Raw genomic sequence first — 27,775 nt, forward strand, 5'->3', positions numbered from 1 at the left:
TACTCCGTAGAATGACATGCTTCTCGCAAGGGGTTAGTCAGTCTGAGACCTAGGTTCGTAGTCGCAGGACGAGGCTTAGCTTCACTTGAGCTAATGTGCCCTCGGCAACGACTCCCGGATCGACAAGATGTACTAATAGTCAGTGACAGAGCGAAGAAGCTAAAATCATAGTGCTCCTTTTTGCTTTTGTTCAAGTCATCTCATTTCAAGCGTAGTCTAGTGGTCATGTTTGTCGTACAGCGCAAGCTCATTTTTATGTACAATTTATAGATTCCCCCTTCCCCCTCTGTGCCGTGAAACGAAGTCCAGTCGTCGAGCGCGAAAAGAAAAAAATAGAAGATCCGCCAAAACATGCTGATCAAAGGCCCGCTGCCCAGCTAAAATACCTCTTTTTTACTTGCCTCCCCCACCTACTCGAGGAGGTGACTCCGGACCGTCTTGTCCTCAGGCATCTTCCAATGCGTCTGGACACCGCCCCAACTCTCCTCGCTGTAGCCCTCCTGGACCTTTTTGCAGGTGCGCAGCCCCCACTCGGTGACGCCGACCATGAGGCACGTCTCGAACATGAAGGCGCAGCTGCCGGTGCCGACCTTGACGGGCTTGAGCTCGGCCTCGCGGGCGCCCTCGTTGCTCTCGGCGTCCGGGCCGTGGCCGCTCATGACGTTGTGGAGGCTCGCGCCGCCGGGCACGAAGCCTCCGGCGCCGGCCTTTTTCGCGTCGTAGTCGCCGCAGATGAGGCCCATGAACTCGGCCATGGTGTTGCGGTGGTACCAGGGCGGGCGGAAGGTGTCCTCGCCAACGAGCCAGCGCGGCGGAAAGATAACAAAGTCGGCGACGGCGGTGCCGGGGGACGAGCTCGCCGCGGACAACACCGTGAAGATGGACGGGTCCGGGTGGTCAAAGGTGATGGTGCCGACGGCGGCGAAGCGGCCCAGGTCGTACTTATAGGGGTAGTAGTTGCCCTGCCAGCCGACAACATCAAAGGGTGTGTGCGCCTGCGTCGTCGCGAAGAGGGTGTTGTTGAACTTGACCGTTACCGTGTACTGGGCGCCGCCCTCGGAGGCGGTAGCGCCGGCGTCGTCGTCGAAGCTGGCGACGGGCGCCTGGAAGTCGCGCGCGTTGGCCAGGCCGTTGGAGCCGATGGGCCCGAGCTCGGGGAGGTGGAAGTGGCCCTCGTAGAGCTCGAGGGCGTAGCCGCGGGCGGCGCCCGACGGCAGCCGCACCTGGTACTTGACGCCGCGGGGGATGACGGCAATCTCCATGGGCCGGACGAGCAGCCAGCCCATCTCGGTGCGGATGTCGAGGTCGCCGTCCTGCGCGACGATGAGCAGATCGCCGTCGGCCGAGTAGAAGGCGGCGTGCTCGTCCATGCTCTTGCCGGCGGTATAGACGTACATGCCGAGGCCGGACTTGAGGCTGGCGTCGCCGGCGCCGGCGATAAGGCTAAGGCCGGACACGAAGTCGAGGTCTTTGGGAGCGTTGTGGTCAAAAGGATCCCAGCGCAGCTGGTTGGGGATGTAGTGCAGCTTGCTAGCGCCCTCATCGAGCGCGGCACCGTCGACGCCGTTGGCGGCGGCCGTCTTCTCGGCGGGCGCGTACGGCGGGTGCGCGCACGACGGCAGGACGCGGTACAGCCACGTCTGCTTGTTGAAGTGCCGCGGCGCCGTGAAGGCGGTGCCGGAGAGCTTCTCGGCGTAGAGGCCGTAGGGCGGCTTCTGCGGGTTGTTGTGGCCGATTGGAAGAGTGCCCTCGACGGCTTCGGACCTGGCAAGAAAAAGAAGAGCATTAGTGATGTGAGACAATGGTAGATGAAATAGGACAGGGCTTGATTGCGCCGTCTTCCTCTTCTCTTTATTTGCGTTTTGTCTTTTTCTTTCTGGTTCGGGTCCGTGTGCGTGTCTTAAGTTGTTGGACTTTTTTTTTTCTTTTGAGACAGCCATCAAATATATTTGGAGAGAGAAAGAGAGAGAGAAGAGAAGGCGAGGGCACGGAGCAGCGAGCTTACTCAAAGTGACATCCAAAGCCGTTTTGGTAACGGTACTTTTCCTTGGTGGCAAACTGTGTGACGGGCATCTTGAACAATTGGCGGTTCGATTTTCCTAGTTTTTCGAGAAGGATTGGCCAATGCTGCTAGAGATTGGGGGGGGAAGAAAGCTAGGAAGGAGGGAAAGGAGAGGGAGAGATTTTAAGACATCAGCGATGCCCGCAAACAAGAATAGCTTATCAGTATATCACGAATGGCTATTCGCGGAGGAGCCTCAAACGTCATGGGTTTCGTGAAAGCTGTCTGCATTGTCCCTCCCCTCCGGCAAGCGGCCTCTCGACGCGCCCAGACTCCGCCGCGGGGAGTGCGGCCGGGATCCCGAGGGTAGCCGCGCGTTTTGGTGCGGGACTGCGGGACTGCGGGACTGATCAAGTCTGACCAAGCCGGAAAGACTTTTTTCTTGTTGTGTTGGAGAGGTGGAGGAAAGCATGGGGCAGGGGCTCGGTGGCGGCGCGCCCGGTGTTTCCGCCCGGCGCAAACAAGTCCAACTTGAGGGGGAGGGGGGGGAGTGCTAGTGTACTAACAAGAGTACCTCGCTTCCCGTCCACGGCGAGAGAGGGAAGTATGAGCCTGTCAACTTCATTGACCGCTGCTACATCGACTGTACCTCTCAAGACCGAGTCACTCCTGCCTCCATCGTTGTCGACCCCAGCCCACACGGGCAGCCTACCAACACCAGGTCCAACTACAGTCACAAGTTCGAAACGGCCAGTCAGCACAGGTACTCTCCACGAACAGGTAGGCATTCGAATAGACCCTGCTAACGCACTCTCAGTTCAATACGATACCACATGGTCAAGTTCTACACCGTCCGCGACAGGCCAGCAGGCCACTACATCATTACGCCGTTCAGGGACAGCATCACAGCCCCCATCAGAATCAGCTGCGAGATCCACTGTGTCGAACTTGACGGCGCAAATCACAAGTACCAGTGCCGTGGCAGATGCGTTCGCGAACAAAGCCCACAAGTTGCAGTTAGACGATACGTCAACCACTGAGATGATGGGGCCGGAGCCCACGCGCAACGCGACGGCAGCTGCGTCTCCCGACACTCGCGTCTCAGTTACATTGGAGGACACAACCGCCGACCACTCTGCCTCTCCAGACACACCGAACGAGCCAACGGGCGAGTCTACTTTGCCGAGTCAGCTCCGCACTCAGGCAGGTCCTGCAGTCCGCACAGAGTGACATTGATTTGTCGAATGATGGATGGCGCGCTCACGGCTGCCGAGAAATGCCGCTATGTCTCACCACTTCTCGACAGCGACGGCAACTCCCTCCGCTTTCCACGACGACACGGCGGGCATACGGGCGACGACCTAGCGGCACTGGTAAAACCCGCGAACCTGCAGTCCGGGATTGGCGAAAAGCTCGGCTCCTTCATTGTGGATAATGCTGCCGGTAATGGCAAATTCCTTGAGCCGCTTCAACGCTCATTCCCCTCAATCAATACACAATCCGACCGGGTTATCTGTTTCAAGCATGTTACTTATCTCGTCGTTGAGACTCTCTTACTTGGCGAAGGCGTTAGTACATGGGAAAAGAGCTCTCTTGATCTTGAGGCCTCTGAGGAGCCAAGTGCAATGCTGTGGAGTCTGAAAGGCGTCATCAGAAAGCTGCACAAGCTCGTTGGTTATGTTAAACGCGATGACGCGCATCGCGAGGTGTTACTGGCTCGTATGCGCGCCACGAAGACGAGCGATGGCGAACTCTTTATCGGCGTGCCGTTAAGCGACGGCGGCGTTTGATGGAATGCAAGATGTTACATGATCGAGTGTGCTCTTCAGTGCTGTCCCACTACGATCTCTACCAAGCACAGTGGAAACCCCCCGATAAAATTGACAAGCACAAAAACGACTTTCTCACCGAGACTGACCGGCACGAGCTTGAATTCTTCTATGCACACTTACAACCCTTCGAGCGGCTCACGAAGCGACTGCAAGGCCGAGCATATGGCGAGGGTAATATGATAAAGTCAAGTTTCAATCGAGTTGAGGTGGTCTTCAATCAAGCAAGTTGCGGGGCTGAAATTGAGCTTGTCTGATTGTTAGCTACAGTAGAGACTATTCATTGTATTGCCACCTGAAAGAGCCGACAGCTCTTCCATTTAGGACGCACTCATGATATCCCAAGACTGCCGACGCCGAAGGCATCTGTCCAATAGATCCGTTAGTGCTTGCAAGCCCAAGTTCACTTGGACAGAAGTCGTGGACTCGGCCTGTTGGCTGATTGCATAAGCGTCACGCGAACGTCCGGGCGCAAGAGGCTTCTCGATGAGGGCGAAAGCTCCATGGACATCGTCGGCTTTGCGCTGTCGCGGCTCCGAGACTTCCATCCGTGACGCCGCTTCTTGACGGGTTGTCACGTCCAATTTCTGCAGAAGCACGGCGCCTGTTTTTGGGCTATTGCTTACAATGACGCTGGCATGTTCGGACCGGATGGCAACTTCTCAGAACGAGGTTTGAGCCCACGGGGGCTTTCATGGCAGGTCTTGGGCGCAGTCAAGTCTCGTTAGAGTGCCAAGTAATGCCGAAATTTAGCTCTCTGTAGAATAAAAATTGTAGCTGTTCATGGTCGGGATCTCAATGTCTTCCAGTCAGATACCTGTAGTTACCTGCCGTGTGTACTGTCGACGCACAAACAGAGCTCACAGTTCATAGGTAAACATTTCGAGGAGCCGTCGGACCGGCCAAGCATGTGCATCGCGGTACTTTTCCACCAAGCCGCGAAGCGCCCGCCGCTCATCCTCATTCGTAAAGTAGTCGCCGTAGAGCTGGATGCCAATCGCCGCGTTGACCAGCGCCGGGGCGCAGGATGGATGGCACAGAGCGATGGCACAGAGGTCAAGCATTAGCATGCGCACCTCGTTCTCGACCTTGCGCCAGCTAGCGCGGGAAGACGACTGCTGCCTAAATTGCGAGAATGAGCCAAGGACAACTACATGCATATGTATATATCTCTATAGCATGTTACGTTGTGCTTACTTGAGGAACGGATTCTCCGACACTAGAACGGACCGCGCCATGAGCGACTGCTGAATGCTGATCAGCTCACTGTGCGAAGTGTACCACATTGTTGGGAAGATTTCGCCGTGTCGCCTGTCTGCGGGCTTCTCAAATAGCGGTTTCGTGCTTGCGAGCACGACGTGTTCTAGGAAGCTCTGTTGGTCCATCAGCCGTACTGCGAGCACCGTAAGTAAGTGAAAGCTTGGACTCCAATAAGTAAAGTGCAAAACAGTTGATCTTACAAAACTCGTCTTCTGTTCCCCTTCCCCAATACCATTTGGCTGCCTGGACAGTATGCATGACTGACTTGTTCACGTTGGACGCGCCTTGCCAGTAATCCGCGGGAAGGTCCAGCTGCGGAGGCGTCCGGCGAGTGAAGGAATGGTAGATTTCCTGTCGTAAAGCAAACCAATACGTGGCCTGTATAAGGCTTCTATGCCTAAACATGGCCTGGGAAGCTGTGTTGCTTAGTACGGCATTGATTATGGGCATGAAGTTGATTTGCTTTTCGTGAAGATGGCCGTCAACTGTTATCGCGTGGTAGTCAACTCCGTCGTCCGCATCATCGATCTCCTCGAACTGGCGTAGGATGACCGCCGTGGCAATGATGCTTTCGCGGAAATCGTCGTCCTCGTTTTCATGAAACTGACGGAATGCTGGAATGCATTTGAGCATGTACTCAACCGCGTCATTATTGCCGAGTTTCGCGAGAAGCTGTCCTTGGTACAAAGTGCCCTGCGGTGTCTTGTACTGCGGCAGACGACTAAGATGCCGTGCCGAGACGGCGTAGATGGCGTTGAGTAGGTGCGGATGCTTCTCAGCTTTCAGAGGCACGACGAGTTGAAAGTGTCGATTTTCATCACATAGGTCAAACTAATAAATCAAATCAGGAAAAGCGACGCGAGATGCAGTAAGGCAGGCTTTAGAGATACCCATTGTGACATTTCGTTAACAAAGTAATGCAGGAGGCACGCTTCTTGGGCCTGCTGCAGAGCAAACTGGCGCAGGTTTGCGCAGTCTTGATGCTCGAGCCCTAGTGGCTGCGTTGTAAGGCTAGCAATGCCTTGCAGCCCAGCTGGTGGACTGGGAGCTGAATTCAGGTAAGACATTGGTAGGATTTTGGGTTGATGTAGTATCAAAGGCGTACTCCTCGGCGGGTGTAATGATGAAGAGAACTTATGAGAGGTACCGTGCGCGGCCTCAGGGCGCTCGCCTGGAGTTGAATGCGATGACGAGAGGCTGGATGTGGCATCATCCGCCGTTGTACTGGAATCGATATTGGGGAAACTTTCCGACTCATCATCATCTGCATTACTGGGAGAAGTCTCGCCTGTCGTTTGAACACGGACTGCTGGTAGTCAGCATATTGGAAGCCGGATCGCTGGTGGTGCTGCTGCTGCTTGATTCTCTTGCCGTCTCTTTGTCTCTTACATTGCCAGGCCGAGCTATTGACCCATTTCTGATCCTTTTCAAAACGTGCCGCGGCGCCGTATCTGAAAATGGTCTTTTTGCTGGGCCGTGAGCAGGGCAAGTATTTCAGTTGGCAGCGCTTGCATCTTGGCCTCTCCTCGTCGCCTGCTGAGGTCAGTAACTAAATCTCCTCGCGACGCCGACGAGAATTTGCAGCTTTGAACAGACCGGAATTAATCTTACATTTCAGGTGCTTCTCTAGAATGGTATTGAAAATGGATTAACGACTCGTTCCCTGCCTTACACACAGCTCAAATTCACTCACCTTTACACTCCGCGCAAGGATATTTGATCGCAGGCATTTTCATCAATGCAGCGTCCGTGGGACAATTTTGCATCAAACTATCCACTGGAGTTTCTTAACCTCCTTAATCTCGAGACAGGAAATAATGCTAATAGGTCGTACAAGAGGGGTGGCACCCGGCACTGATTGGCGCTGCTGTTGCGTTGAAGCCCGACGTTTGTGAGGCTCACAATCCTGAGTTCTCTTCAGGGGCAAAGCCGACGGCGACTTCCCCGACCAGGTTACTTTTCAATACCCGAGGGACAAACTGGCTCGGCGGGGCTCTGGTTAGTGCGAGTCGGCCGCCTCGGGGTACCTCAACTTGTTACGATGTCTCTGAGTTGTTAAAAAGAAGTCTCGCCGTGGGTAAAGAAGGGTCCAGATTAGCAACCGAGGCTTTGCGATTGGTGCGCTCGCATCATGTGCCGCGATCAAAAGCTGAGGTTGCTGGTTATTGTCGAATGTGCGGTTGCCGATGGTAAAATACAGGAATTGCTCATGGGCACCAGGAGAGAACCTATTTAGTGACCGTTGAAAGAATCTTCCCACTTCGCTTCTAAAATTCCATTTTTACACAATTCTACATAAGTCGTACGGCAATACGACCTGACTCATACGTGTAGCAGCATTTGATCCGTTAGTGAACTGACCGCCTCAGCTGACAAATCAAGAGGCCTTTTGATCAAGTGTACAAGCAGTGTCGAGCTTTCGCGGAATTTGTTCTGACACGTGTCAAATCGAGCACGAAATGAAATCGATGGAGTTTGTAAAACTCCTCCCGTAAAGCGAGATAAGGGCATATGTATTAACTTGGCAACGCTACGTAAGACCGGGAATCATGCCCTTGTGGAACCGAGCGGACGGTTTCGCTCGCCTAGTGGTGCCACTGATTCTGTCACGGAATCTGTTCGCGGGCCCGCACCCCACGACCATGCGCTCGAATCGGAGGATACCTTTCACCCATCCTTGTCGTTAGCGCGGCCGCCCTAACTCCCTAGGATCAGGGGCAGTGCCGGCCTAACCGAAAGTGGCCATGTGAGTGGCTTCTGCTTCGTTTTCAGGCGGCCAACATGGATCAAACCTACTTATTTGCGCGTTTCGGCTAGCGTAGCCCGTTAGCGAGTGGATCAAACTACCGAGTGGATCAATTTTCCACAATTTCACACGGATGGATTTCAATCTCAACTTGCCAATACTGTAAAGTATGGGTGGCATTTCCCAAGAAGCTCAATATTACCCTTGCCTTGCAGGCATTGCAAAACAACCAAAAATTAGGCCTGCGGAGGGCCGCTGAAGTCTACAGTGCCCCATACACGACGCTGTACCACCGCAAGCATGGCATGCGACCACGACGCGAACTATCGGCCAAATGTCGGAAGCTTACAGATCTAGAAGAAGAAGCGATTGTAGTATATTAATATATAATTGAACACGAAGAACAGGCATTCGGATTCGGAAGAGACTTGGCAATAATTTGGTAAGTTCTGTTGCAAATTGCTCACAATCAGATCTCGTCGTGAGGTGGTTCTTGGATCATCATGGTGGACCGCGTTGGCGACGCGATCGAAGTGGGGGCCACTAGTCCCCCATTAAGGCGATCTGGTCGTACCGCGACGCCGAGTTCGAAGGTCGCGTCGGTGCGAAATACAGTGGAAAAGGTGAATGCGGTCACAGGAAAAAGTGATGAACGAGTTTTGAGCATCGTATCGGAAGCGTCCGGAGTGAGAGCGGCGCCCGAGGTGGATGGAGAAGGCGGAACCGCGGAGGCCGCCATGTCGGGCATGCAGAGGATGCTGGAGCTGATGGAGCGATCGTACACCAAGATGCAACAGATGAGCGAAAAAACGAGTGAACAGAGTAAAACAATCGAGGTGCTCCATCAGAAGAATGTGGAAATGCAGCAGGAACTCGGTCAAGCGAAAGTTGAACTCAAGCAAGCATGTGAGGAGCTGGCCCAGACGCGTACCGCGCTGGAAGCTATCACCAAATTACCCGTCTGGAGTAGCCCACAACCTTCGTATGCCGACATAGCACGAACGCCACCAGAAAGCCACCCACACAACGTTATAACGCTATCGAATTCACGTACGGCCAGTACAAGCTCTGGCGAAACTATATACTACACCATCGACATATAGGAAACTGAGGACACCCTTTCGTGGCTATGCTTAATATGTTAATCCAAAGACATAGAGATTTTTAGCTACTTTATTTTTTAATAGATAATATAGTTATGTTAAGTATTTATTTCTTAATAACTCTATTCTCTATAAAATAGTAGTTTCCTATTAGTCTATTTTTTAACTTACCTTAGATTCTTAACTACTTAGTAGTATATTATGCCTTTTTCTTCTTTTCTTTTTATGGGCTTCTACCTACCTATAGATATATATTAGCTTAGTATAGGCTTAATATACTTAGTACTATGCCTAATGCTATAGTCTAGTTAGATTTATCTAATACTTAAATTTAGCTCTCCTTTTATAAAATTTCTACTTATAGAAGTATGCCTTACTAGTAATTCTTCTCCTAATAATCTCTTATATAACTTATATATATAGAAGTTATAGTAGCTTTATTACTACTAGGAAAGGACTAACTATAGCTTATTTAAATTATATCTTATATGTAGCTTATTATATATAGAGGCTTATAGGGGAGACTATTATAAAACTCCCCTATTAACTATACTATAGGGATTTATTATTACTAAATCCCTACTTATCTATTAATAGGTATATTAATAGGTAGCTAGTAGTGGGTTTACTATAGAGATATTTTTAGCCTAAGCCTCTCTCCCTACCTAGAGAGCTAACTACCTAGAACTAATATTAAAGAAATACCCCTATAATAAATAATTAATATTCTTTAGCTAGTAAGTATTAATATATTTATAGAATATTTAAATATTATCATGTGTAATTTAGTATTCTATAGTACTATTAATTACTCTAATATTATTGCTTTTTAAACTTTAGTATATTACTTTTAGATATATACTAGGTAATATTAGTTAGTATTATCTACTAAGTAAATAGCACTATATTAGCTACCCTTTTTATATATACTTATTAGGTCTTTATATTATATAGGTATTATAAGCTATATATACTATTAAATACTTAGGTATATATATATATATAGGGTTGAAGGGTTATAGTATTTATATTTAGCTCTAGGGTAGTTAATAATAGCTAAGCGAGAGCTATCCTATAGTATACCCATAGTATACCCATAGCGGTAATATTATATAGCTTAATGGATAGTATTAGAGAATGGGCATACTTCTAGGACTTATCTATAGGAGTCTACATAGTCCTATTATACTATTAAATAATTGACTTATTATATAAAGAGACTTATTTCCCTATATACCTTAATATATAATAAGTTTAATAGGAGGTAAGAATAGAAAACTAAGGTATTATAAGGTAATAACTAGAGATATACTATAGCTAGACTATAGTAAACTAGGATTGTGCCTATCTCTCTAGCTTTCTCTTACTTTTATTCTTCCTCTATAGGTAATAAATTAGCTAAGGTACCTTAATTTATTTCTAAGTTAGAACTTTACTAGATTTATTATTTTTCTTAGGCTTTAAAAAATATACTACTAAATTTATATTTCTCTCTTAAATAGCCTTATAAGTATTCTTTAACTTAGATAGTAAGTACTATATCTTATTATCTATATATAATATAGTAGACTTTAGTACTATAGGACTACTTAGTAGTTATCTCTTAAGGTTAATAGATAATAGTCCCTTTTTATCTCTCCCTAGTAACCTACTACCCTACTTAGAACTACTACTAGCCCCTTCCTATACTATATTTATAGGGGTATAAACTGAATATTATATAATAATTATAATAAAAATAAGCTAATTTTTCTCGTTATAACGCATATACTCTTACCTATTTTAGCCTAGGTTTAGAATTAAAGTTATACAGAATTACACTAGCTATACCAGGTACCTTACTAGCTACCCCAGCCACTTTAAACCTTATATAAGGTCATGATAAACCACTTGAATTCGTTCGAGTCATAGACTGGAATAGACCCACATTTTTCGTCTATATAGATCCAGTAATTCCCTATACCTTTTGCCATAGAAAAAAGCAAGCTTCTTTACGACGCACGCATGAATAGAAGAACGATTTTATCGATTTTGCTTCGACCATCCTTCTTACCGAACGATAACCCGTGTTTCCGATCCTTCCACTTCCATTTACTAAGCCTATCGCTCGTTAACCTCTTACAATATTCTCTATTAGGTATATTTATATAGTAGGATAGCTTACTATATTTATAAGTATACGTAACTTTAACTCTCTATTTCTTTCCTAGCTTTAATAGTATCTCTTTGTCTTTACTACTTATTTATTTTATAGTAATAATTATTAAATTATCTAAATTCTAATTATAATATAGTACTACCTTAGTAAAGTATGTTAGAGGTTAACGAGCGATAGGCTTGGTAAATGGAAGTGGAAGGATCGGAAACACGGGTTATCGTTCGGTAAGAAGGATGGTCGAAGCAAAATTGATAAAATCGTTCTTCTATTCATGCGTGCGTCGTAAAGAAGCTTGCTTTTTTCTATGGCAAAAGGTATAGGGAATTACTGGATCTATATAGACGAAAAATGTGGGTCTATTCCAGTCTATGACTCGAACGAATTCAAGTGGTTTGTCATGACCTTATATAAGGTTTAAAGTGGCTGGGGTAGCTAGTAAGGTACCTGGTATAGCTAGTGTAATTCTGTATAACTTTAATTCTAAACCTAGGCTAAAATAGGTAAGAGTATATGCGTTATAACGAGAAAAATTAGCTTATTTTTATTATAATTATTATATAATATAATATTCAGCTTATACCCCTATAAAGTATAATTAGTTAAAGTAATTATTATTATATAAGATAAAGACTTAGTTATCTTTAATTAACGAATAAACTCTTTTACCTATCTAAACTTTAGATTTAGTATAAGCTTTAATATTATACGCGTTTTCCTTATTAGTAGTTATATAGTAAGTTTTTATAGCTACTATATCGTATACTAGAGAAATACTTAGAATAAAATAAAGTAAAGAAACTTAGCTTAGTATATATATACCCTAGGATATATATATAGATCTAATTATAATATAGGTAGGAATAGAGCCCCTTTAAGAAATACTATATATAGCCCTAGTTTATTTAAGCTTTAATATATTTACGCTATTAAGTTTATAAAGGTCTACTATATTTATAGCTACTATATTAGCTATCGACTTCCTAGCTTTATGTCTCTTAGGCTATCCTATTATTAATTTTAGTACCTACTATCTTCGAGCTATACTCTAGGAGGGGGGGGTACTGTTAGCACTGCGTTTGCATGGTTTCGTCCTACTTTCTAGCCGTTCTCTTGTGCTCTCGTATCTTTGTGCCTCCCTGTCCAAGATGTTCTTGTCGGCTGGTTGGTGGCTAGTAACTTCTCGACCGTCCAGTGCCAGCGATGTAGTAGCTGTCCGTTTGTGCCTGTGCGCTGTTTTGGCCGTGGCTTGTGGGCGAACGCCTTGTTGATTTTCTGACGGTTCGAAATTTTGGCTAGCTAGTCATTTCGTCCGCTCCAGTTCTTGACCTCTTGTTTGGTTGTTCTCTTATCGTTGTCGTTATCGTCGTCGTTGTTGAATTCATAGATTGACCAGACCCTCCCCTCCATTCCCTTACGATTTTACACCTACGGATACTTATGTCGGAGACAGCCCAGTCCCTTTGCGGCCATGTCAACTCAGATCCCCATCACGATCACATCTTAGAATCCTAACGCCGGGCGTCTTGCTCTATATAATCAGGGCAGGCACCCTTACCTCTATCCTGACGACGGTATATAGCATGGCCCGTGACAGCCAAAGTTCCCCGGGAAAAGTCCTTCTGAGACGCTGGCGCTGCGAACTGGTAGATTGAAGTGATGCTGGATGGATTTGCACGCGAGAGCAGAGCCATAGCTGTGGAACGATCGCTCATTATTTGCAAATAATTAGGGTAAGGCGTGCTAAGCCTCTTTCACACAAAAACACTGGGCCTGTTTTATGTTAATCTTGGCGCACGAAATCACTCTGCTCACTAGCAACGGAAAGTGAGCAGTATATAACGAAGCATATTCCTTGGGCTATCATAATGTTTTTGCGACCAAGTAAAGACATAGGAGCTAGATAAGATAATAAATGTATTTAATACGAATGAAAAACATAGGAAGAATAAGCTCAGAATTAGATAGCTTCTAAGCGTAGAGTGCTATCGAAATAGATAAGATCTTACCTAGGAACTCGAAAGTTGCCTTATACTAAATTAAACTATTAATATATGTCTTCAATTTAGTAAGAAAAACCTTATAATTTGCTACTGTTTTTTTTTCCTATTAGTAGGCTTATAGGTAGCTTTAGTATCTGCCTATATCTCGCTAACTTATAGTTAGATATATCTCTAACCTCTACATAATACCTACCTTCAAGATAGTAGCTAGTATTTCTACTTCTAAAGAGTCTTCATAGGGAATACTAGGAAGTAGAAGCCTAGTAAGAAATGCATAGACCATAAGTATGTAGAAGGCCTTTTTAGCTTATAAGCGTATTATAAGTTCTATGCCTTTAAAGTAGGGTAACTTTTCTGTGGCTTAGAGTAAGTACTAGCACACTTATATCGTATGTGCCCTCTCTCTAAGTCTGAACTTAGGTACTGGAATTTCTTCAGGGGGCTTCTCTGCTAAGTGCACTTTCCCGATAGAAGGCATTTTGAATGTACTCCGGCAAACACTCGCGAGAATGGCACGGTGCTCCCATTTAGGCAGGACAGCCGCGGAACGTCTGACAAAGTAGGCATATTGGATGGTATTTGCTTTTATAGCGCTTTGTCGTCTGCCAGGGAGAGTCCCTTTAGAGAGGGATTTATCCTTTACTTATAAGCCGGCATTTACTGATCGAGCATCGACGACTCAGAGCCATGAACAACTATCTATATAGCTCTAATAATACTACGTTCTGTCTTATAGAGCCCCAAATATTATGTGCCAGACAAGGTCGACGAGGGAGAGGCATTAATAACGTATCCAATATAGAAGAGGGTATCTACCCATACATAGTCAAACTGACGCCTTATGTTATTTAAATTTCTCTTTTATGTTCATCTTTTATCTATTGTTTTCGTTAATATTTATCATGTTCTCGGAGCTGGTTGGCTCTTGGCCTTTAGTATTGCCTGTGTCGCTGTCCGCGCATCCGTTTTCTGATTCGCTCTTCCGCCCCGTCACGTGCGCTAGCCAGCCCAGCTAACCTCTTCCAGGTAGCTGGCCCGTCTTATACCTTTCTGTAGGCAGTCTTAAAAAAAGTTTTGCCAAATACATACTATAGTCAATCTAACTCATAGCTTCAATAACTAAATGTAGCCCAATCAGGGCATTTTCTAGGGTGATCTACCTAGCATTCCTTACAACTCTGGGCATGCACGGATTGCGTGAAATGCGAGCAGTTACAGTGACATCGGCATTGCCTACCAATATTTTTCACGATTTGAAAACCCTCGAAGCAGCGAAGACACATGCGCCGCATCAATTTACACCATTCTTTCTCATACAATTCTTTCTGACTCTCTGCATCAGGAAATTCGGAATAAGGCTTATTCTCGAAACAAAAGTAGCAAAGGGGATTTAGACGATCGACATCTCTGCCTATAAGGGATTCTAACGTCGGAAGCTCTGGCGCGCGAACTAGATCATTTAGCTAGGAACAAGTTATAAAAGCCTTCAAGGGTTACTCACCGCGTCCTTGTCGAGTTTCCAATACAATTAAGGCTAAAGTCCTACTACCAGAATTATTAGATAAAGATATTATTAGAAACTCTTTCTATAAGTTTAGTAATCTTCTAGGGCTAGTAGCTAGTATAATAAAATATTAAAGTTAAAGAAATAGCTAATATATATATATAATAAATCTAAAGTCCCTTTTTAAATATATATTAGATATAGGTTAAATATACAAATTTATATATCTTATAAATATAATCTTACTTTATTTTTTTATAGAATTAAAGGAGTTAAGGACTATAGCTACTATAGCTAGGAGTTATAATAGAATATTATTATATATTATCTTATTATTTCTAAAGTTTCCTAGTAAGTTTATTTTATTAAAAGAAACTACTGAATATCAAAAATATAATTCTCTAAGTTTTACTCTATTTAGGTTATTTAATAGGGTTAATCTTATAAAATTATTATTACTAACTAACTAGCTTTACCTTTATACTAATTTACTATCTATTATATATATATAGCTACCTGTTTATTAGACTAGGGTTATTAATACTCTATCAGCTATTTCTAATTATTTACCTATAAAGTAAGGTACCTATAGATAAGTAGTCCTATTAACTATTTATATAATTAGAGAATAGAGGTATATCAGAAGTAATATACTACTAGTTAACTCTAGCCTTTGTCTAGATAATATTAGTGACCTTCTAAGGTCTAATACTATTTCTTAGGAAGTAAGATAAATTAAATAACTATAGGGTAAGTATAAGTAAATTATAATAATATTATAAATATATAAATCTATTAAGAGATTAATTCTTAATAATAGAACTATTATTTCAATTAATTAATAAAGATATAGATTATTTAGCTATAAAAGTACTTCCTTCTTAAGTACTTATCTATCTTTTTATTATAAACTAGGATTATATTAATTTTTTCTAATTCTATCATACTAAATTAAATTAAGTCTATTTAATAAGTCTATTTAGGCTTGTCTAATCCCTCCTAATCCTATTATATAACTTTATCTACTTATGCCTTTATACCTTAGGTACTTTTTAGCCTCGTCCTACGCTACTAGTCCTTTCCCTGTGGCTATATAATAGGCCACCTTACTATCCTTTGTTCGTTTATCACACCCCGCATATTCCAGCTCTCTATCGTACTACGTACCCGCCGGCACCCTTAGCAATCTCTATAATATATACTAGTAAGCCTCCTGCTTCGCTATGTCCCTAAAAAGGAAGAATACGGCGGAGGCACCGCGTCACAGATACCACAGTCGACTACCAGTCACCACGAAAGTCCAGGATAATATTATTACCACTATCGCCCCTATCGCACAACTATCCAAATAAGCTAGGGATACACTCCGTAATAACATCAGCCTCCAGTTCCATATTATCTCCACCTCCAAAGGCATAATCCTCCGACAACTCTAACTCCGACTCCGACTCCGATGTAACGATGGCTTAAATCTAAGTCACAGTAAGTCTGTTTCTTAGGAAGTAAGTTAAGCTAAAGCTACAGGGTAGCACGTTTAAGCAGTATCGTTAAATAGTCGTTAAGAGTAGAACTCTCAATAGTAGAACTATTACTTAGATTAATCAATAGAGATCTAGACTACTTGGCTATGGGAATACTTCCTCCTTAAGTACCCGTCTATCTCTCTATTGTAGACTGTGATCGTTCTGATCATCTAACTATCCATCGATTACTGGTCGTGGTGATCGATAGGTGATCCATCGATCACTTCCCTGGTCACGTGACTCCGTGTCTTGTTCCCGGGTGCTGTCCTACCTGACCCCTGTCAGTTCGGCCCAGCTCTCCGCGTGCTGTAGCGTTCGTAACATCCGACTCTACCAGGCCCCGAAAGGTCCCCACCTCACGACAAACATTATCAGACACCCAAAACATCCTATCTAGCACGTTCCCTCCGGGCGACGCAGAAAAGGAATATCTATAGTTTCTAGACACCGTACTCGTCCTCTACGAGATAAAATCCCTGTCTACCAACGTCAACGTTAATATTAACGTATCACGCTCTGCTTCAGGAAAGGGAAAAGTTCGAGCGATTAGTCCCTACAACTATATCTACCTTTTCTCTCCAAAGAAAAGAAAAGAAGGAAAACCTCTTAGTACCCTACCTAGGGAAGCCCTCCGTTCTTATAGAAAAAGGGTATCTCCACATAGTTCGATGCTAGTGCGGGGCGAGTACCCTATAACTACTACCCGTCGCTCCTCTCCTCCTTTATATTATTAGCTACTTTCATTCTTCCCTATTACTCTTAGTCTATTACTATTTACTAATAAATTTAGGACTACTAGCTTAGGCCGTAGGCCGCTAGGCCGTAGGCCGCTAGGCCGCTTATAACTAAATATAGAAGAAAGAAAGTAGCCCTCTTAGTCGCGAATGCTCGCTCCTGAATAGTTACTCCCCCCGGTCGCTCCCATCCCTTCCTCCCGTCGGGGCCCTCCTTCCAGTCGACTATCCTCCCGCCGGTCGGATGGCCCATGGCAGAGAGAGTGGCAGATGAGAAGTCTATCGGTATCTGTAGATGATAGGAGGGTGACTCCCTCCGGTCGTAGACGGTCACTCCGTTCCCTTATGATACTCCCTACCGGTCGCATATCCTACGAGTTTTTATAGTTTTATTGGTAGTGTTTAGAAGGTAAAAATGTACTGTTCAAAGTATCTTGCCCGGCATTGAACGACGGTCGCTACGCTCCCTCGGTGAATCCTCCCTACGGTCGTCGCCCCGCCCATGGAGATCCATAATCTTGCTTGGGAGCCTCCGGCGGTGATCAGTGTACTGATAGATTCGTTTCTTATACGCCTTGTAAGCAAATAGGTCTTCTTCAACTTCTGGCTCTTTCTCTGGCTTTAAATCTTCCCACAGTGTACGCACAGCTCGGATCGCCGGTTTAATATGCTAAGCTTGGTCTTTCCACGCTTCTGTCATATGCGCCGTCCGGAGGCTAGGGTAAAGCAGAATGGCAGCTGCATAGACCGGGCTATCATCGGTTCGGGTGTAGTAATCGTCGGATAACCAACTCGTCATAATTCGATCAGTCACTGTGACGTTGCCTCGGTACTGCTTCATGGCAGCCTTGTAGTGCGTGACAAAAAAATCCATGGAGCAAATCACTTCATCCAATGAAGACTTATCCCACTGAGCATATTTGGTTACTTCGTAAAACGGCTCTAGAAAAGAGTGTAGCTTCTGCAGCTCCTTTTAATGCTCTAGATGAAGATAATGAAGTCCAATATCACTGTCGGAGTATCTATCATCGATGAAACTGTTAACCTCGTTTCGAAGGCTGAGAGCAACATGGATCATACGGTACCATGAGTTCCATCTTGTTGGATTGTCTTGCGGGATCCTACGTCCGGCTGCCTGCACGAAAGCCTGGTACCGTTACGTCGATAAGCGAATCTATACCACCAAATTGTGCAACATCCCAAGAGGCCCGTGTTGTCGCCAGGACTGCGCTGTTTCAGCCCTTCTGCCCACGCCTTCATGCTCCCTGCGGGACAGCATTGTCACCTGACGCATCGCCTCATCGGAAGCATTCTTGTTCTTCCCAAACAAGAATACCTGCACGGCCAGGTTGATGATATAGCCATGGCAGCGCAGCCGGCGGTGAGCTAGGTCAAAGCCGAAGGTATTAGCGAGAGCGCGCAGCATGGTGTTATTGTTAGATGCATTATCCAAGGTGAAGTAGCCGATTCTGTCGCGCATACCGTATGAATCAATAACTTCCGTAAAGATATCTGCTAAGGAATCGCCGCTGTGTGCACCTTTGAGCTCTCGTAGGGCAAGCAAAGCCTTGCGTGGCTGCCTACTCTCGTCGTTGATGAAGTGGACCACAATAGCAAGAAGACCATGCTGACTGGGGGAGGACCAGGTGTCGATAGTAAAATGTATATAAGTGACGGAAGCGGTAATATCGCATACTAGAGCCTCGCGATAGGACGAAAAGCTGGCCTCTAAAAGCCTCGGGATTGCCCCCAGCTCTACGTGACTGTAGCCGGCGCCATGCGATTGACAGTATGAAATATGGCATACCATTCTGGCCACTCAACAAGGCTATACGGCAAGCTATGCACAGTGATAAGGTTGACTAACGCCTAGTTGTACGCCTCTTCATGGATAGCAGCTCGAAGGTGCGTATCTTGTTCAATATCGTGGCCTTCTTGTCTTGCAGCTTGTTACTTGAACAGCCTGTCGATGGCAATGTCTTGGCCGAGCTTCTTGGCCGTTTGTTGTTCAGCAATCCATATGCAGTGCTTGTCCCGGAGATGGCTTCGTACTCTATTATGGGCGGCTTGAGAGTAGGAGCAGCGTTTGCAGTACCAAATCTTCTGGCCGCGCCTGTTGCGCTTGGGCTCGTGGCAGTTCGGTTGTCGGCTCTCTGCCCAAATGCTTAGCGCGGTGGGTGTTGGAGAGCGCTTTCCAAGAGCCGTGGAGCAAGGGGACTCCGAGTGTTGTGACTCGCCCGTGGAGACATCTTCGGTCACGTCAAAGGATGGTGCCGAGATCGCCGCCATGTTCGCCTTGACTGATGTTTTAGGGACACATGATAAGGGGCGGAATCGCCCAATGATCTTCTTGCACTGGCCGGATGGCCCACAGTCGCCGAAACTTAATTAATCCTGGGGAGAGTGATTCAGTTAATTAATCCTAGGCTCGGATTCAGATTCAATTAATCACTAATTAATCACACCGATTAATTACATGTCTGATTCCGATAATATTGAAGGGGTTGACGTCGAGGTGGAATTGATGACCAACCGGGCTGTGGCCGTCTTTATAGGAGTTGCCTGGGATTAAGATCATCACCTAGTCAACGTAGTTCTCCTAGTCCATAACGTACCTACCCTTGAGACTTCGTAGAGTTGTATGTCCGGATGACTTACCATGCACAAAGTCGAAACAGACCCTGTTGCAACCGGGCTGCATGGTATGGCAGCTCACCTTTGTCGGTACTAAGAGGCCACACCCTGGATAGTAAGGACTGTAGGCTGTGCCGTCTCTAATTGGGTACAGCTGTTCTAGAGGCCAAGACTTTTGACTTCCGCGCTCCCTGGCGGAACCGACCGCAGCCGTAACCAGCACGGCGGAAGGCGGGCTGACAGAACGGGGAAGATAGACGACACATAGTTCGCCCCAAAAAACCTGTACAAGGCTTTGGTCACTGCGCTATTGGGAGATATCGCTCATGGTTCTAGCAGACTTTGGACAAGAGACTAGAGAAAAAGAATGAAGCTACCCAGTCCCCGTAGTTGTAGTGATATTAAAGCTTGATTACGTGCGTGTAATTAGCGCGCCGCTCGTCATGCATGCACTTCAAGAGGTTTGAACGTGAAAACCTCAATCCTGCGATTTGCAAGTAAAAGTAACTAGCGCACTGAACGGTGTAAGTAAAAAAAAAAAGGATTTTTATATTGCTCTATAACGCTGTGACACATTATAAGGCGAAATCCAGCTCCGAACTCGTGAGACTAGCTACTACCAGCTATTTCAGACGACGTAGTCCAGAGATCCAAGATTGGAATCCTGGGTGATGGCTCGTAATCTGCTATACCGCATTCCTTAGTTTTCTGGGAAGATAATGGCGTCTGGGTCGACTCGGGAGTCAAGGCATTCGTCGGCATTGGCGAACTCTTCGGATGTGCCTATGTAGTAGCGTTGTCGGCAAAAGATCTCGGTACCCACACAGGCTTCCGAAGTCCCTTTCTCGTCAACACCGCTAGCACCGCTGAGCGGACCGCAGATCTCATCGCTTTCTGACAGGCTGGCCGGCTCAAGGAACGGTCTGCTAGCGGAAATTGTTTTACGTTGTCCGCCCTGTTCCGTTGAATTCGGCTCCTCCTTTGGTGAGGGTAGAGGCGCCACAGGCTCAGCTTCAGTGGCTGGGTTGCCCTTGTCGCCAAGCTGAGAAGGGCAGAAAGTTTGGAAATTATCCGCATCGCCGATCAAGTTACCCGAAGCTCTCATAATCTCGCAGTTCAAGATGGAGCTCAAAATTCTTTGCTTTGTCTGGGGACGCTCGCTTTTGCCCACGGCTTCTTCCGCCGCCGCAATCCAGGCCTGGCCCAAGGCTGTAGCGTCTGTTGCGCCGCCGCTACCGTCGCCGTCAAAGATGGTGGGACATTCGGGACGATAGCTGGTTGAGGCGCCCAGCACGAGAGGCTCGATGCCGCCAAGTGAACATTTGGACATATTGTTGATAAGTGCTTTCTTGATTTCAGAATCGACACGCTGGTCCGCGTTCACAAATTTTTCGACCTTCTGAATCCACGATTGACCGAGAGCCGTGGCGTCTACTCCAGTATCCTGGCGCTGTACGACAGGAGTCCCTGCAGCGAGACTCGTGAGAAGCTGGAGAAGAATGACTCGCTTCATGGTGTCGATGTTTGTAAAAAGCAAAGCTTGTGGTATCCAGGTTCGAGGCCCGAAAGTGTTGATTGAGAATAAGGGTTCTTAGGGTAGGTGTGAGTGATGTGTTGGATTAGTTGTGGCTTAAGGAGGTTCGAAGAAGAGATATTTATACAGTTGAGGTCGCATAGCCATCATCATCAACACAATCGCATAATGAGCAATGCAGCATTGTTCGTGACGGCGAGTCAAGGACAGGTTCTTCCCATCTCTGCGTCCGGCCGGCAGAAGCCCCTAGTTTCTCCAATATAAGCAACGGATAATTCATGCGCATAATATAAAGTGCGAGTTCTGGAATATTCTGCCGCCGCAGAAAAGCAGTATTGCCAATCCCTGGGCACCCGAGAGTGGGCCGATCATTAGAGCTACTGTTATGCAGCAACTAAAGACAGGCCATTGAATTACATCAAGAACCTACTTACTCTATCAAATCATAACTACAAGGGTGATTTTTTCGCTGATCTGCTATATCTATAGCTGGAAAGCCTAGAGAACACGCAAAAACGTGATCAGTGGATGGCGGCGGTGGGCTCCATACTATGCGGCCAAACTCCGGTATTATGGGTTATCGTGCCATTTCGTGGTTGAATTGATGCAGAACTCTAGACCACTATAGAAAAAAACGAGAGATTGGTATTCTTACTAGACTTACGCCCTGTATGTGTCAGCCATTGCCAACTTGCGATTATTGCTGGGTTGGAGAGTACTACTGCGGACGCGCCGTCTCTTGCCCTGCCTGAAACCGCTTCGCATCAACGGGGATGCCGACCGCGACCGGCACTGGCAGAGCCTACCTCTTCCTCGGAAGATTGTAGGAGACTTCTCAATGCACGCGATAGGTAGGAATAGCATATGCGTACGGCCTACCTAACAACTGTTCCGACGCTAGAGCGGTAATCGCAGGGCGGAGCCAGGCTGGAGGACAAAATCAGGGCCACGATAGTATTCAAGCCTGCGACGGCCTGCAGCCGCCTAACCAGAACCAACGACGTAAGTCACGAGCGGCCAAGAATATGAAGGATCGACTAGTTTGTTAACAATAGCTCATAGTTTACCGTATCGGGAATGCTGATCAACGCACTTCGTGGTGCTGGCAATACAAGATTGGTACTGCACAGATTAAAAGGTAGTTCATGGCTGCAATGGCTCAAAGAGCTATAGTGGAAGGAAGATTACGCTGCGTTCTCCGCCGTCGTCTGGTCTCTGGCAACGGCTAAGCCAAGGATGCTGCCACGGCAATGCGCGCGCTGGCACGCCGAATGCGAAGCCGATATTCGAGTGCCGCCCACCCATCCACATGGTCATACGATATTGGTAAGATACAGCTCAACAACCCAACAAAGAGATGGAATATAACACCTGAGATATTTTATCCGGAAAAATGCGCGAAGGCCAGTACTGGTGCGGCATGACTAGGCCCGGAGGCGCCGTTGAGAGCCCCAGGCAAGCCTAAGCGTATGACGACAATGAGCTACTGCGGTAATTACGCGTCAGTCGACGGCCAAGAGGATATTGGCAATTTGCTGACTACGACAGCAATGTAATCTTTTAGAGACAGCAGATCCACGTACCAAGGATATCAGCAGGGTATTGTTGTAGCAGTATCAGTCGATGCCTGCTATGCCGTCGCCACCGACCATTTCCAGCACAGCAGCGACTGAGACTCAGCAGAGTGGTACTAGACTACACCCGACCTTCGCAAATTGTTTGCTCAAGCATCTTTCACTTTTGAGTAGTAGCAGCGCATGTCTGCTGCCTATTGGCGTGCGCTACGTCTTATAGACAGGTCATCGCCACGGAAGCCATCATACCATACACTCGCACAGTAATAACTGCTTGTACAAGTTCAGAGCCTATCCACGTACGAGGAGAGCTCCGGTAGCGGGTGTATGCGTCGAATGCCCTACGTCAAGCATTGCTGTGTGCGTGCCACGATGCAGCAGCACGAGTGGGTGGCCGTAGAAAACATCGGCCCGCTTCACCATGTGGGACCTGGGCTAGACGCGCAGAGCCGTGCACCAGCGTGCCCGAAGGGGCAAGCCCGGCGAAGCCTGCCGAATACAGTAATTTACTTCGTTGTTGTTGGCGGCCTGCGGGGGCGGGCTCCGCATTACATCAACGTGCTGGGGTGAAACGAACAGGTGATGACGTTAGCTACTCGTAGCTTTACGCTGACTTTTCGTCACCGGGGAACAAGGCATACAATTTCCCGTTAACGCGCACAGGAACAACGCCGCAGAATTCAGACCGTACACGTGTTATGCCCCCGCCTTGGCTCCCTCGCACCGCCACACTCTCGGGATTTGTCAGTACGCGGCTGGTTGCAGTTCCGCTCCTGTCCGAATGCTGCTGCCTAGACGCGCTTAGTGCGACTTTGAAGGGTGCTATCAGGCGACCGACACCAACAGGAGCAATCCTGGCTTTGTGACCGTTGCTGCCTGTTTTGGGTTGCGATTCGTGCCTGATTTGCTGCACCTTCGCCGCAAATCATACCACCTTTGATATGCTTAATGGTCTGACCCTCTACGCAGGTCTTGCTTAACCAGGATCGAGAGTACCATTTCGGAGCGGTAGTTGGTAGCTCCCCGATTCTGCTACGTGTCACATCTTTGATAGGCACACTTTTTTTTACCAGACTTTTTGGGTAGGCTCGCCTTCTGTTCTTTGCGAGGACCGGGATGGGAAAGCGGTTAGGTGATACTAGTCAACCTTCTGGAACAACAATGCTGATCCGGTCTCATGCGCATCTCAAGGTCCGACTTGGTGATCCCTTAATGTCATAAGCGAGCGTGTGATATTTGAAAAGGGTTTTCTTCGCTTATGGTACATAGCCGAAACGCGCAGATAAGTAGGTGGAGCCGTATCAGCCGCCTGAAAACGAGGCGGAAGCCACTCACATGGCCACTTTCGGTTAGACGACACTGCCCCTGATCTAATCGAGTCAGGTCGGCTACGCTAACGACAAGGATAGGTGAAAGATATTTTCCGATTAGAGCGCATAATCGTGGGATGTGGGCCCGCGAACGGGATGCGAGACGTAATCAGTGGCACCACTAGGTAAGAAGAACCCTACAAGGCTATATAGAAGAACCTTGTCTTACATGGCGATGCAATGCTGATATGCATTCTCTCATTTCGTCAGAGGAGAAAATTTTTACTAAATACTATCAATTTTATTTCAAGTGTAAATTAATACGTGTCCGAGTAAACTCCGCAAAACCTCGGCACTACTTGTGCACTTGAACAAATGTCCTCCTAATTTGTCAGCTGAGGTGATCGGTTTACTAGCATATCAAATTTTGCTATTCGTACGAGTCAGGACTTACTGCCGTACGACTTCATGTAAGACTGTGTTAATGTTGGGTCTTAGAAGCGAGATGTGAAGACTCTTTCCGCAACCACCTATAAGAGGTTCTCTCCTGCCGCCCTTCAGCAATCTTTTGTTCGTATTCTACCATCTGCAACAGAACATCACGACTCTCGTCCGCCACTGAGATTCAGTACAACAATTCGGGTATAAGTAGTCACAATGAAGCTCTTCTATTTCGCAGCTGCCATCATGGCTGCGCCGGCCCTCGGTGACCCTATCCCGCAGGTGAGTTTCGCTTCTTACCCACGACTCTACGCCTACACTTGAAGTTGACACGAGCCCAGTCATCCACGGTCAAGCCAGTGATCAAGCCCTATATCCCAGACTATGATATCTCCGATGTCTGCTTTCCGGGAGAGCGGGAGGGGTGCATGGGCTCTAGGATGTACTGCATTCGGAGCGGCTGGAAATCTGAAGGCGAGCCTAAGAAGTATAGCAGCCCTGCGGAGTGCCATTCCGAGCGCGTAACAAAAGAAGGTACCCCAAACGCCCCACCGGGGGGGAAGATTCCCTTCCTCGAGGCATCGGGTATTGACTGTGGGCACATTGGCAATCCGGAATTTTGCACTGGCTCTGCGAGTTTCTGTGCAGCGAGTACAGACGAAGCCGCCTGTCTTGCCGCTCGTACCTCCCCTCCCGGGAATCTTACATTTCATGTACCCGCTGGCTGTAAGTTGATGACGGAGGAGTGCATAGGGACAAAGAAATGGTGCAGGATGGATCCAAAGCCGGAGGAGTGCGAACAAAGAAGGGCTTAGGGCTAGCCTCCCGGCGCTCTGGACGGGTGAAGTGTGACTCCATTGGCGAATATGTGGGCAGAGTTTTGTCGTGCATTGTGCGATGTTATTTAGAGACGATTCATTTTGTTTTAGTTACTTAAAAAGAAAAAAAAAATATTCCTGCGGGATTGCACGTCTTGAACCGTGATGGTGTTACACTGACAGCGCTCATCTAGTTGTCCTGAAAATACTGCTGAACACGAGCTTCGTTTTCTAACATGTTATCCTTGCTAGTGATTGGTCAGATTGGTGGAGCGGGCGATCTTGTGTCATCTTATTCCTGTCATCTTATTCTGTAAGATGAAAGGTCAAAGAGCAAGAAACTATGGGTTAATTGTGTACTGTGAGCAGCCACGCTCTCCTATTCCATTCAGCAAGTAAAGCAAGCCAAAAGCAGGAAGAATATGTATGAAGAACCAAGAGAGAAAATCAGGCTGCTTTACTTGCAATAGCGATCATCAGGTGCTAGTCTGCGAGCAATGCCGGTCATGCATCGTACCTCGGCAGCCAGGAGCAAATGAGCACAGTGTCTAAATTGTCAACGGTCACTCAAACTCTTGAAGAATCTATTCTTAACGTGTCCATTTCTCTTTGACACCATGTGCTATATCTAAAGCCCAGATCGGCTTTGATCATCTAGGATGTATACTTCCAAGAGTCTTAGTCATCGGTCTACTGCTCTGCTTAACTTTAGGGTAGCGCTGCCTCCCTAGCCGCCCTGGAGAGTACAAGACTGGGGTCTTAGACTCGTCTTTCATATCTAGTACGAATACCTCTACTGCATTATTGAACAGGCTCTATGGGGACAGGGCGCAGTCGGTCATGCCGGTCTAGAAAAACTGGTTTCGCGCAAGGTCAAATAGGGCATCTCCCAAGTGTTTTCGAATGCCGCAACCATCGCGGCCTAACAACCGAGGATGGAGAGCGTGGCCCTCTGTCGCTCTTTGAATATGCGCGGTCGTCAGCCTCAAAACAGGTAATGCGATCCATCAATTCACTCGCGCCTAATGCAACTCAACTAACTCTAGCATTGTTAGATACCTGTGGGCTTCTATGATGTATGCTTAGCTCGGTATCATATACGCTTGACGAGGGTGTTCGGCGTTTCCGCTTGAAACAGTGCCTGACAGCTGTTTCGTCAAAATAGAAAAACTACAAGGTTCAATCAATCATCGAAGATTTTTTCACGGCAAAACGCTGTTGTCACTCTCCATATAAGCTTCTCATCGCCTCTTTCCTAGCTCTGCTAGTAGTAAAATTACTCGCTGATAAGACTTGTAGGTGTGATCGAATATGTCCGGTGTTTCTTCCTCAGCAATATTGCCAGTTGATGTAGACCAAAACTATCACCGGCGGTGACATAGCCACTACTACAAAGCGTTTTATATTGAATACTAACGATTCTACAGCATCATGCTTCATGAGCAAGAATCCTATCACCAGCCCGACAACACCAAGCATATGTCTACTTGCTATCGCCAATTACTAGCAATCACAGCAGATAGAGCACATGTCGATTACTACTATGAACATGGCTTCTCTCACCTTGCCATTGGCTGTGTTTTTGTTGTTCTGGGATCGTTCGTCTTGCTAGGAGTGATATTAGGGGCAATTGCGCTATACCAGGCTTCTGTGTGGTCCGCTAGCTAGATGTTCCCATCTAACAAGTAGTAAAAGCAAGTTACTTTATTTATGAATAGTATTAGTTTTCGTAACAAACCACATCACCACGAAATCTCCTTCAGGGATACTAGATATGTACATAGTAGATGGTGGTTTCTTACTGTCATGGTCGAAGCTGCGTAACGCGCTTAGGCGAGAATGCGGATAATCCGAGAGTCTAAGACTCGTTGGCATTCAGCTTCATCTCCTCGCACTAAGCGCGCTAGAAAAACAAGGGTTTAAGGAGCCTAGTTCATTACCGCAGACTCGCATAAGGGCCTACCTAACTTAGTAGAGTTTCAAAAACAGTTAATGCATGTTTTAAGAACCAACGCTAGCCTCTGACTCGACAGGAATTAGCTGCTGCTATTATCGTAGTAGTGCGTAGGTTTATGAAGAAGATATGGCCGCTTAACAAGGTGACAGCCACCGAGTTCGGGCCTAGAAGATGGATGAGACAGGCAAATCAAGTTTCAGGTCTTGTGGATAGAGACCACTCAAAAGACAGTATCCTACCCTTTAGCCCGTTATAGGAAAGTATTTATAGTCTGGAGATAGTCTGCGTTTACTAGACACACCTTTTGCTTCGCGTATTCAATCTATTCCTCATACTATTAGCCTTTTTCGAGTTCGCATAATGAATCTACTCCACGTATGGATTGCTCTCTCGGTGCTTAGATTCGACGTCGCAAGCGCCCGGTACATAATTGCTAAGAGTTATAATAGTAGTAATTTCTTTGATAAGTTTAATTTCTTCGAGGTAATTAACCCTTCCCACGAACGCGCAAGTGCATAGACATCTCCGTACTAAAAAGCTATCTAGAGCAACTTCTCGACTGGCAACTACAATGATGTTGATCTAACATTAGGCTATGTTAATTATCGTAGTCGGGAAGATGCTACGCGATTGGGGCTCATCGCCACT

At 46.6% G+C, this 27,775-nt stretch overlaps 7 protein-coding genes across 7 annotated transcripts; 3 read left to right on the forward strand and 4 right to left on the reverse strand.

Annotated features, from left to right (window-relative positions):
* Window positions 1-410: 410 nt before the first annotated feature.
* V2A60_008440 (uncharacterized protein) lies at window positions 411-2,073 on the reverse strand (the record flags this gene model as incomplete). The annotated part of the gene is made up of 2 exons (XM_083259713.1): window positions 411-1,764; window positions 2,006-2,073. The coding sequence occupies 2 exons, from the start codon at window positions 2,071-2,073 to the stop codon at window positions 411-413; spliced, it is 1,422 nt and encodes a 473-aa protein (XP_083115839.1).
* A 1,176-nt stretch (window positions 2,074-3,249) lies between these two features.
* On the forward strand, window positions 3,250-3,792 carry V2A60_008441 (uncharacterized protein; the record flags this gene model as incomplete). The annotated part of the gene is made up of 1 exon (XM_083259714.1): window positions 3,250-3,792. One exon carries the CDS (start codon window positions 3,250-3,252, stop codon window positions 3,790-3,792), a length of 543 nt encoding a protein of 180 aa, XP_083115840.1.
* An 899-nt stretch (window positions 3,793-4,691) lies between these two features.
* Window positions 4,692-6,821, reverse strand: V2A60_008442 (Zn(II)2Cys6 transcription factor domain-containing protein; the record flags this gene model as incomplete). The annotated part of the gene is made up of 8 exons (XM_083259715.1): window positions 4,692-4,953; window positions 5,029-5,224; window positions 5,292-5,922; window positions 5,982-6,139; window positions 6,197-6,397; window positions 6,481-6,624; window positions 6,703-6,717; window positions 6,785-6,821. The coding sequence occupies 8 exons, from the start codon at window positions 6,819-6,821 to the stop codon at window positions 4,692-4,694; spliced, it is 1,644 nt and encodes a 547-aa protein (XP_083115841.1).
* A 1,519-nt stretch (window positions 6,822-8,340) lies between these two features.
* On the forward strand, window positions 8,341-8,940 carry V2A60_008443 (uncharacterized protein; the record flags this gene model as incomplete). Its single annotated transcript, XM_083259716.1, has 1 exon — window positions 8,341-8,940. One exon carries the CDS (start codon window positions 8,341-8,343, stop codon window positions 8,938-8,940), a length of 600 nt encoding a protein of 199 aa, XP_083115842.1.
* A 9,869-nt stretch (window positions 8,941-18,809) lies between these two features.
* On the reverse strand, window positions 18,810-19,148 carry V2A60_008444 (uncharacterized protein; the record flags this gene model as incomplete). Its single annotated transcript, XM_083259717.1, has 1 exon — window positions 18,810-19,148. The coding sequence occupies one exon, from the start codon at window positions 19,146-19,148 to the stop codon at window positions 18,810-18,812; it is 339 nt and encodes a 112-aa protein (XP_083115843.1).
* Window positions 19,149-20,193: 1,045 nt separating this feature from the next.
* On the reverse strand, window positions 20,194-21,006 carry V2A60_008445 (uncharacterized protein; the record flags this gene model as incomplete). Its single annotated transcript, XM_083259718.1, has 1 exon — window positions 20,194-21,006. The coding sequence occupies one exon, from the start codon at window positions 21,004-21,006 to the stop codon at window positions 20,194-20,196; it is 813 nt and encodes a 270-aa protein (XP_083115844.1).
* Window positions 21,007-24,598: 3,592 nt separating this feature from the next.
* On the forward strand, window positions 24,599-26,677 carry V2A60_008446 (uncharacterized protein; the record flags this gene model as incomplete). Its single annotated transcript, XM_083259719.1, has 3 exons — window positions 24,599-24,634; window positions 24,694-24,886; window positions 26,598-26,677. 3 exons carry the CDS (start codon window positions 24,599-24,601, stop codon window positions 26,675-26,677), a joined length of 309 nt encoding a protein of 102 aa, XP_083115845.1.
* Between the last annotated feature and the right edge of the window lie 1,098 nt (window positions 26,678-27,775).

Source organism: Cordyceps javanica, chromosome 5 (assembly GCF_051103115.1).
Source record: "Cordyceps javanica chromosome 5, complete sequence".
NCBI classification, from domain to species: Eukaryota; Fungi; Ascomycota; class Sordariomycetes; order Hypocreales; family Cordycipitaceae; genus Cordyceps; species Cordyceps javanica.